The sequence below is a fragment of the Mustelus asterias genome, chromosome 1, assembly GCF_964213995.1.
Source record: "Mustelus asterias chromosome 1, sMusAst1.hap1.1, whole genome shotgun sequence".
NCBI lineage: Eukaryota > Metazoa > Chordata > Chondrichthyes > Carcharhiniformes > Triakidae > Mustelus > Mustelus asterias.
The window spans coordinates 197157947-197169157 of NC_135801.1; the positions used below are offsets into that span (position 1 = coordinate 197157947).

At 42.8% G+C, this 11211-nt stretch overlaps 1 protein-coding gene across 1 annotated transcript; it reads left to right on the plus strand.

Moving 5' to 3' along the window:
- Window positions 1-2088: 2088 nt before the first annotated feature.
- On the plus strand, window positions 2089-9139 carry LOC144501252 (interferon-induced very large GTPase 1-like). Its single transcript, XM_078224760.1, has one exon. The coding sequence runs from the start codon at window positions 2291-2293 to the stop codon at window positions 9137-9139; it is 6849 nt and encodes a 2282-aa protein (XP_078080886.1). The 5' UTR covers window positions 2089-2290.
- The last annotated feature ends 2072 nt before the right edge of the window (window positions 9140-11211 follow it).

The window sequence follows — 11211 nt, forward strand, 5'->3', positions numbered from 1 at the left end:
TTCACACAGAGGGTGGTGGGCGAGTGGAATCGGCTGCCATCAGTGGTGGTGGAGGCAAACTCAGTAGGGTCTTTTAAGAGACTCCTGGATGAGTACGTGGGACTTAATAGGATGGAGGGTTATAGGTCGGCCTAGGGGGTGGTGATATGTTCGGCACAACCTGTGGGGCCGAAGGGCCTGTTTGTGCTGTAGCTTTTCTATGTTTCTTCTATGTTTCTATTTGAATTGATTTGATTTATTATTGTCACATGTATTAGTATGCAGTGAAACGTATTGTTTCTTGCGCGCTATACAGACCAAGCATACCGTTCATAGAGAAGGAAAGGAGAGAGTGCAGAATGTAGTGTTACAGACATAGCTCGAGTGTGGAGAAAGATCAACTTAATGCGAGGTAGGTCCATTCAGAAGTCTGGCAGCAGCAGGGAAGAAGCTGTTCTTGAGTCGGTTGGTACGTGACCTCAGACCTATGTTTTTCCTGAAGGAAGATGGTGGAAGAGAGAATGTCCGAGATGTGTGGGGTCCTTAATTATGCTGGCTGATTTGCTGAGGCAGCGGAAAGCGTAGACAGAGTCCATGGATGGGAGGCTGGTTTGATTGATAGACTGGGCTTCGGTCACGACCTTTTGTAGTTGCTTGCGGTCTTGGGCAGAGCAGGAGCCAGACCAAGCTGTGATACAACCAGAAAGAATGCTTTCTATGATGCATCTGTAAAAGTTGGTGAGAGTCGTAGCTGACATGCGAAATTTTCTTAGTCTTCTGAGAAGGTAGAGGCATTGGTGGGCTTTCTTAACTATAGTGTCTTAATTACAGTGTTTCTTAACGATAGTGTATATAACCTCCTTCCTGAGGCTGCTAGTCTTTTGCTTCTGGCTGCCAGACATCCTGCATGGTCTTGTGAAGACAAGTAAGCTGGAGAGAGTGAGATGTGTGTATTGGAGTGGCATTTAAATATGGCATCCAGACCTACGAACCAACCAGCTCACAGCGGGCAGGCGAATCAGCTCCTGACAGATGATTCGGCTGATACTCACTTGTGCATAATTAATGAGATTGGCCATGAGTTGCTGCCATTCCAGCCAGTGGGTAGGGTGCCTGCTGGATCTGGTCTGCACCACACTTAGACAAAAACGGAGTGTTCCTCCAAGCTTTCTTTACTCTAGCTTTTCCTCCTGTTTAATCTTTTTTTCTCTTTGCTGTTCTTTATATTCTATCTAATCTTCTGACCTGCCCTCAGTCTTTGTACAATTATATCCTTTTTCTTTAATACTGCTGTAGCATTTTTAGTTCACCATGGATGGATCCATCCTCTCGGAATTTTTCTTTCTCATTGGAATGTATCAATTATATTTATTCTGAAATACTCAAATGTTTGCCACTACATCTCTATTGACTGATGCTGAACCTTATTTGCCAGTTCACTTCAGCTCATTGTCATTTCATGCCCTCATAATTTCCCTTATTTAAGTCTAAAATACTAGTGTTGGACCAACTCACCTCTCCCTCAAACTGAATGTAAAATTCAACCTTATTATGATCACTACTGCCTCGGGAAGTCATCCCCATGAGGTTATCACATCTTCCACGATCATCCTCAACACCGGTGCCCCTCTGCACAATGGAAACATGTTTTTGCTGTACTCAATGATCAAATTTGTTTATGTCAATTAGTGCAGCCATTTACATCTGATAACTTTGTTTTCAAATGTCCGCAGCTATTCCCACGCATTGAACACTGATTGCTGTCAATCCACTTGGTGAGAGGACAGGAGTGGCCTGCAAAGGACACAGAGGAACCTCAAACTTGCGAGCAACGTTAAACACCAGCCTGCCTTTCCAGTACATCACAGGACAGAAACCCGGGCCCTGGATAAATCACAGGACAGAAACCCGGGCCCTGGATAAATCACAGGACAGAAACCCGGGCCCTGGATAAATCACAGGACAGAAACCCGGGCCCTGGATAAATCACAGGACAGAAACCCGGGCCCTGGATAAATCACAGGACAGAAACCCGGGCCCTGGATACATCACAGGACAGAAACCCGGGCCCTGGATAAATCACAGGACAGAAACCCGGGCCCTGGATAAGTCACAGGACAGGAAACCTGGGCCCTGGATAAATCACAGGACAGAAACCTGGGCCCTGGATAAATCACAGGACAGAAACCTGGGCCCTGGATAAATCACAGGACAGAAACCTGGGCCCTGGATAAATCACAGGGCGGGATCATCGGTTTTCTAGAATTGAATTTCACAAATCACTGGATATTTTCAGATTTTCTTAAAGAAAATGGCAGGGTCTTTACAAGTTGAATGGTCCCAAACTGAGCTGTTGGAAAGGGCATCTGGAGGGCTTGCACTCAAAGGAATCTTTGTCAGTAAAGATATGAATGAAATGTTAAAGGAACGGGCAAGGCTGCTGAAAGTGCCGGAGAACTGCTCTCTATTGGGGGCATCCATGTCCCCTCGGGAACAGACAGAGAGATTTGTGTCACACATTCATGCTGTAAATTCTAAACAGTGTATGGAACAGCTGGGTCTCGGTATCGGAGGCATGCTCGAGTTTGGATCCTATGACTTTAAACTTGGTGTTAAGGGAGAGTATAATTCCTCCAGCAGTTGCTCTACCTCTACCAGCACAGAGGGCACATATGTCTCATTGTGTAAGATGGTGATTGTACCTATGGCCAGTGTTACATTGAACCGGAAGGATCTGACACTGTCAGAATCTGCTGTAAGGTTTCTGAAAGATGTGGAAATTCATTTGCGCTATCAGGAGTCAGAAGATATTAAAGACGCTCATTGTCAGAAATTCCTGGAAGAGTATGGGTCACACGTAAACTGCAGCAATATTCAGTTTGGGGGTATTTATTTAACAGAAGCATCAAGTGACAAATTGAAACACAAAGAGAAAGATCTTTTTCAAGAAGCCATGAAAGCATTGGTAAACATAGATTTACCCATTGGCACGTTAGGACCTGGCATTGCCAGTGTTTCAGTCTCTGCTGATTACTTTAAAGCTAACATTAATGATATCTGCAGCAAGGCTCTGTTGAAAAAAATATATGTTTCCATTACCAAGATTGGTGGTCCTGTTGACGCATCATCCCTCGCAGATTGGAAGGCAGGATTACAGGTTCAAAACAGCACCTGGAGAGTTATTGATCGTGGCTCTATTTACAACCTAGTCCCTGTCTGGAAAGTAATTTTACAGAACCACAGAAGAGACTTTGAAGATTGTCAGTTATTAACTGAGAGCTTGCAGAGATGCTGGGAGAGGATGACTGGGCTGAAGGCTGAAGCTGCAGAAATGTCAGCAGGGGTGGAAGTTTATACCAGTGTTCAGGATCTGGTACAGGAAGTAAACAAATGGATTACACTCTCAAAATCAGATTTTGTTACAAACTGTATGAGGAATGTTTCCCAGTGTGCAGCTATTAAATCCTCTCTGGGGAAGCATTTTACAATAGACTCGGACAGATTGTGGTACCAGGAATTTATTTGCAAGCACTCCATTCAGATATTCATCAGTAAAGTTTTACAGTGTGCCACAGGGAAATACACCATGGACGTAGATAAAGCGTACCTGAGAGTGCGAATATCAGACCTGCTGCAGCCTCAAGAAATGATACGGAGTCTGGATTTTCCAAGCATTTCATCAGTCTTGCAGCAGCTGAGTGACATCCCGAGCAATAAGGAAAAGTTAACCATCTCCAGTTTCGAAGAAGCAGAAGAACACATCAAGAAACTGAAGAGAAAATTGAAGGGGTTGGATGCTGGGACTGAAATCCAGAGCAATGTCTGCAGTGAGCTGGGAAAAGCATTGTTTAAACTGCAGCAGTTCTACAAACAAACTGGAGATCAATACACATCTATCCTCTTGACTGCACTTCTGCACCCAGTGTCCTATGAACCGAGTGGAATACTGAATCAACCTTTAACAGAGGATGACCGTAAATATCTGACCTCTCAGTTAGGTAAGATTGAAACCTACAGAAGTGAGATGAAGACAATGAATGTGATGCAACGTCAAGCCTTCCTGCTCTACACAGCACTGACTGCCAGAGTCACTGAGACACAAAATCAAGATCCCAGAACAGTATTGCAGACAATGTGTGCAGAAATTAACCAGGAGCTGACTCCACAAGTCCGTGAGGCAGTGATGACCCCAAGTGGAACCTTTTTATCAGACATGGAGCTTCTAAAAGTAACATTACAGAATTTATCAGCGGGCAAAGATTCACAGGAAGGAAAAGCACCATCTGAAGACAGAGAACCATTGGTGAGATTCAAATCCCTCAATCAAGAGGAGAACACGATCATCAAACACACAGATTATTCCAGAGATAGGACTGAGCAATCACACATATCTCATAATGATAGGCCACCCCAATTTGTTAATGACTTGGGATTACAAGATTATTATCCTCACAAATTGTCACTAAATTTCATGAGGGAGATTTGCAGGGATAAACTGAAGGATAATCAGCCAACTCAGCTGAAAGATGTCCCTTGGCATTTTCTCCAAAGAATCCTTTCTGCCAACTCAATGGCGAGGAATCCTGAATGGCCACTTGCTCAGCAATCAGAAGGTCAGACTGAAACTGAGGGAGATTTCAGTGGTTTCTTTGAAGAAAGGCAAACTGAGATTTTGGGGATTAATCCTCTTGATATCACTGCTGCAGTTTTCCTCTGTGCAGATGACTTGCTGCAACAGGAGCTGATGTTGAAGATGTCCCTGTGCCAGTTTGCATTACCTTTTCTGCAGCCAGATTGGAATAGTGCAGCAAAGGAGAGGGATGGATCTGGTGCCACTCTCCTCCTCTGGGCCATGCGGTCTATTATCAAAAAATGGTGCCCAAAATCCTTGATAAGCAGCAATAGCTTCCGGCAGGAGCCCATTGTAACTGCAGTCATGCCAACCATTTCCTTCATCAGACTTGGAAGGTGCACTATCTCCAAGTCCAAAATTCTCAACCTCACCTTGAGCCAGACACAGCTGCAGCAAAATATCTTCCTGCACTCCGAGATGGAATGTGGGAATGTTCCCCGTAGAATATCGGATGGACTAGCCGAGGTCTGCTGGTATCTTCCTTCTGGGAAAAGAAACCTGGACATATTCCCTGAGGCTGTTGCATTCATTAACCTCCGAGGCAGTGCTGAAATATACCACAGCAACACTCACTTTCTTGCTGAAGTCTCTGCTGCTCTCTTTATTTTCATTGATGTAATTGGTGAGACGGAAAGAAAGTTCCTCGCTTCTCTCACACAGTCACCAGCAACATTCTTTCTCATAATTAACTCCAATAGCAATCAGCAAAAAATAACCCCAGGACAGACAAAGAAACTATTCCAAGATCTAAAGCTAAAACCTCAACAATGCATTGTTCGGATAAATATGAATGATGCAAAACTTGTGGAAAATATTTGTTCCAGAATAAAACAAATGATTCAAACTCCTAAAGAAGAGCAGAGCTTCTGGAACCTGGAGCAAATGGCTACGATTGCGAGGAATAGTGGGATTGAGGTCGATGAACATGACCCTAAAATACAACGAGGCAAACAACAGGCTTCCAGTATATTGAGAGAACTTAACTCTGGAGTCATTGATCAATACAAAGGGAGAGTTTTACCCTTCCATGGGAAGCCTTGGCAAGATTGGTCTCAAGCTGAGAAGGAGAGGTCCCGCATGAAACTCCGTGGCGATAAGAGCACGGAAGAATATAAATATGAATTGGACAAAAAGAAGAAAATAATTCGAGAAGCTCAGCGCAAGCAGTGTCTGTCGGAGGAGCTGAGGGAATTCATTACAGTCCTAACATCAACTTGTGGAGAAGAGAGAGCTTTATTCCTACAGTGGTTGAAGTTGAATCTGGACAATAAATCAAGAGAATTAATGTCAAAGTTATGTAATCGTTATAAAAAGCTATGCAAAGATTCAAAGCAGAAGGTGAGTGAGCTGAAGGACTTGGATCAGGAGATGTCTGATAGTTCCCTTGGACTCGAGCACTTCATGAGGGAACTCGGCCAGGTTTATGAGATTTCAGTGACAACAGGCAAAGCAAACGGAGTGGTAGACCCGAACATCTTGAGGTTACCGTATGTTGCGGCTGAACTATTGCTGGATGGGTTCCCGTTGGAACTTGTTGATGGAGATGTTTCCAATATTCCTGTTCAATGGGTCACTGCGGTAATGAATGAATTGACGAAGAAGGTGGGAAATGCTTCCCGTCTGTTTGTGGTCACGGTGATTGGTGTCCAAAGTACAGGGAAGTCCACGCTCCTAAATACAATGTTTGGTTTGCAGTTTGCTGTGAGTAGTGGCAGATGTACACGAGGAGCTTTCATGCAGTTTATCAAAGTCACAGGGAGCCTGGCAACAGATCTGGGCTGTGATTTTGTCCTGGTAATTGACACTGAGGGGCTGAAAGCTCCAGAACTCGCAACTCTTACAGACAGTTACGAGCACGATAATGAACTGGCAACATTTGTAATTGGGTTAAGCAATTTAACTTTAGTAAATTTGGGAATGGAAAATCCCACACAGATGAAAGATGTTTTGCAGATTGTTGTCCATTCCTTAATTCGTATGAAACAAACAGGAAAAGGGCCAATCTGTCAGTTTGTCCACCAGAATGTTGGAGATGTGTGTGCACATGATCAGAATCTGAGGAGTCGTCAGAAACTGCTGGAACAATTGGATCAGATGACAAAGGCTGCAGCGAAACTGGAGAAGTTAGACCAAATAAAATTCTCTGATGTGATGGACTATGATCCTCATAAGAGCAACTGGTACATCCCTGGTCTCTGGCACGGCACTCCCCCCATGGCTGCAGTCAATTCTGGGTACTGTGAACATGTCTTTGAACTGAAGAAGTGTCTACTTCACTGTTTATCAAAACGTAGCCAATCTGACAGAGCTTTAACAATTCCAGACTTCATCAAATGGATGACTGGGCTTTGGGATCAGGTGAAAAATGAGAATTTCATTTTCAGTTTTCAGAATAGTCTGGTTGCTGAGGCTTATAACCAGCTCTCCGTGAAGTACAAAGACTGGGAATGGGAACTCCGCAAATTTGCATATTCATGGGCAACTGAAGCTGAAAACAGAATGAACAATGAGAAAGGTAATCTAAAGCAACTGCTCCCAACACTGGAATTGGAGATCAGGAAAGAGATTGACAGGAGAAAGCACAACACTCTTAATAAACTAAAAGTGCACTTTGAAAGTGGGGCTGATAATGTACAGCTGATGGAGAAATATAAGGAGCAATTTAAACTAAGCATTTCCACATTGTGTAGCCAGCTTCAGGACAATTCAATACAGAAATGTAAGGATACTCTCAATAGATGCGTGGGATTACAGGAAGTGGATGCTATTTGGAATGAATGTACTAAGCAAATTGAAAAACAAGTCAAGAACCTTTTACGACACTGCAAAGAAATTCAGCTGGAGTTGGGTGATGAGGAGTTGAAAACTGCATTTGAACACACGTGGCATGATACACTCTCCAAACTGAACTATCGGCCATGCACAGAAAAAAACATTGAAGTGGAGATTGAAAATCTTCTGAGAGAGGACACAGAAACACAAGGGAGAGTGATTAATGAAAAACTGGAAAATGAATCCCTCTCTAAGCTCGGGACCCAGAGCTTTCAGATTGTCGAGAAACACATCGATGTGTTTATAATGACCAAGGTTAAGAGATGGGCAATATCTGTCCAGCAATCAGAATTTGAACGAGCGAGACTAATATCAACGTCACTCGAGACTGAATGTAGGCAGCAAATTGATAAAATTACAAAACTGGACATGGATTATGATAATGAATATTGCATTGAATTTTTGAACTATATGGAGGAAAAAATCAACAAGATTTCAGATTCAAAGTTTAAAATGAGTGAGATTTTCAGGGCAGAGTTTAAGCTTCACATGTGTGGTTGTGCAGCACCAAGGTTCAGGGCCATGCAGACCAGGTTTATCAACAAACACGATCCACGGAAGAGACTGGAAAGCAAAAAAGATCAATACTTTGAACTTTTCATGGATAATTACAAAGAACAGGATCAGAATCAAAAACAAGCAGAACGATTTGCAAAGTCTTGTTTCATGCCAGCTGTCAGAGATGCCATACTGAAAAATCTCAGCCTGAAAATTGTGGATAATATGAGAAAGACAGACGCTGAGGGAAAGTACAAGCTTCGCAATAACTTCATTGTGGAACTTCTGGTGCATTTAAAACAAAAGAGCAGCTTTGAAGATTATTACAGCTATATCACTAACTTTGAGAATTTTGCAAAGAACTGGCTCCACGATCGGGTTATTGCACATTGCAAAGAACGAGGTAACAGAAAGATGAGGTTTACACATCTCGCGAATGAAATTCTCACAGAGATCACTAATCATACCAAAGAGGTTGTTAGGGATGCAGTGTCCCAAAATATTTCTGGAACTGCTCAGTGTTTCCTTGATTTGTTTGTTGACCAGTTAAAGACAAGAATCACAATGTCCAAAGATGAGATGAAACTCGTTCTATTCCAGACTGACAGCAATGCTAACAGATTTGCAGAAGCAGTTCTATCATTCATTGCAGAGGTCGAGAAGATTCTCCTCAATGAGATAACAACCTGGGATGTTGAAGAGAAGATTGAAACATTATCTGTAAAACCAAATGAGGAACTATTTAAAGGGTTATTCAGCTGCACACTGAAATGTCCTTTCTGTGGTGTTTTTTGTGAGTCAGAGACCATTGAGCACAAGTTGCATTTCAGTAAACAGCACAGACCAGCGGGACTCAACAGTTATCGATGGGTAGAAAGTAAGTTTCTTTCAACGGATATTTGTACAGCTTCAGTAGCGAGCAATGCAAGATTCAGAAATAAAGACACAAATAATGAGTGGGTATACTACAAAGATTACCAAACAGTCAATGATTACTACAAATCCTGGACTATTCAACGGGATCAAACTACAGAGGCAACATCCTATTGGAAAAAAGTTTTCCACACTTTCAATAAGGATTTTGCTGATAGATATGGAGCAAAACCTGCAAAGATTGGCACTGCCTGGGACATTGAGTGGGACGAAGTGAAGGAAGATTTGAACAAAACGTGTAACACAAACATTCAGTCTCTGTAAGATCCTTTTCAATGATGTCTAGTTGGACAATCTTCAATTCATTGGAAATTACAGAGTATGAGTGGAAACCAGGCTAAGATTTCATTACAGCAAAAATTCAAATACCATTATCCTAAATTAAAGATTAGAAGAAATGTTTTCAACGAAAGAATAATTAAATTGAGGAATATTATGGGGAAGAAAATATTATGGGGAAGAAAGGGAGGGGACATTGTAAACTGGCTCAAGAGAGAGTCAGATATGTTTCTGGTGAGAAGTCAGGGATGTGGTGAGAGGGATTGAGGAATTAGTGTGGGAATGTGGGATCTATAATCATATTCAATGTCTCAGGATGTAGTCATATAATGTATAATGAAGTCAGCCCATTAGAACATCAGATAAAAGAATGTGCAGGTAGCCACACAGAGTTTCTGAGCCAGTAATCAGAACTTTATTGTAGAGGTGTTGCTTGCTTGCAGTCCAGAATGGAGGAGAGGGAATATCTCCCAAATACTTCTGATGCACAATCATGTGACACACTACGCAGAGATGCATTGATTTACAGTCTCACCAATATTCAACCCATGGCCTAACAACTGATGCACCAATATTCCCACAGTGTAATGTGGGCCGGGCTCTCTGATACCACAGGAATCAGAGTAGTTAGTTTCAGATAAAGAACCAGTTCCTGTAGCCTTCTCCTCTGCTGTAATGTTGAGGATTCAATCAGTTGTGCCAGTTTTTCCTGTGATCTCTAATGTCATGGGAATGGTGACCAGAGTTAAAGGCAGGATCAGTAAAAAGTAAACTACCAGAGAAAGCACAACAGGGGCGGCACGGTGGCACAGTGGTTAGCACTGCTGCCTCACAGCGCCAGGGACCCGGGTTCAATTCCCAGCTTGGGTCACTGTCTGTGTGGAGCCCGCACGTTCTCCCCGTGTCTGCGTGGGTTTCCTCCGGGTGCCCTGGTTTCCTCCCACAGTTCAAAAGACATTGTGGTGGAAAAATAGGATTCAGAGACAGTCAGTCATGGATAGGAACAACGTTTATTTTACTCTGCAGAGGTCGCGTTCCTCCAGCCACTTCAGAGAGTGTGGGGGAAGGCGCGCCCGAGTACAGTCTTTATACCTATTCTACTAGCCTGCTACACAGACACACAGGCAGTAATGAGCTAATACAATATCAATACTTTTTCATTCTGTATTAGGGAGTTGTTTTTCTTCCTTTGCTGTATTTTCCTTATCTTTCTCATTCAGCTCGTTCTAATCAGTCTCCTCGCTTCTGCAGTTTCTCAACCGCCCCCTTGTACAGCTGCTCAACCTTGAGTTTTAATCATTTTAGTTCCTCCTTATTGAACTAGCCCAAGCTTGGCCATCCTGACCTGTGGTCTGCTTTATTCTTTATGTTAAAATTTTCCATTACAACATGCTGGTTAGGTGCATTGACCCGAACAGGTGCCAGACTGTGGCGGCTAGGGGAATTTCACAGTAACTTCATTGCAGTGTTAATGTAAGCCTTACTTGTGACTAATAAATAAACTTTAAAACCAACAGAGTAAACGGGGAAATGTGGGTCAGAGAGGATTCAGCACAAATCAGTGGAAAGTTTTTAACATTGATGAAATCATTTAATACAATTCCAAACCTTTTCCATAGTTTTATCATAGGATAGTGGATAAATTCCAGAGATAGTAGTTCATTCAGGATTACAATTCAAAAGAACTGGATCAATATCTGTGGAGAATGCCAATGATAATTAAAAAGGCATCAATACGTATATTTTGGATAAGCAAATCTTATGCATTGCATTGAAAATGACCAAATCATCAATAGGAACAGAGGACATCGAGCAGGGGTAAGCCATTCACCCCTTTGAGCCTGCTCTGACATGCAATAAGATCATGGCTGACCAAATTGTGGTCTCAACTCCATTTTCCTGCATGTGATTCCCACCCCTATCCCCAATCCTGCCACAGTCCTTGTCTCCCTTCAAAGAGTCATACAATCCGACAGAAGCAGAAGGAGGCTATTCAGCCCATCGAGTCTGCATCAACCACAATCCCACCTAGACCCGATCCCCATAACCCCATGTAT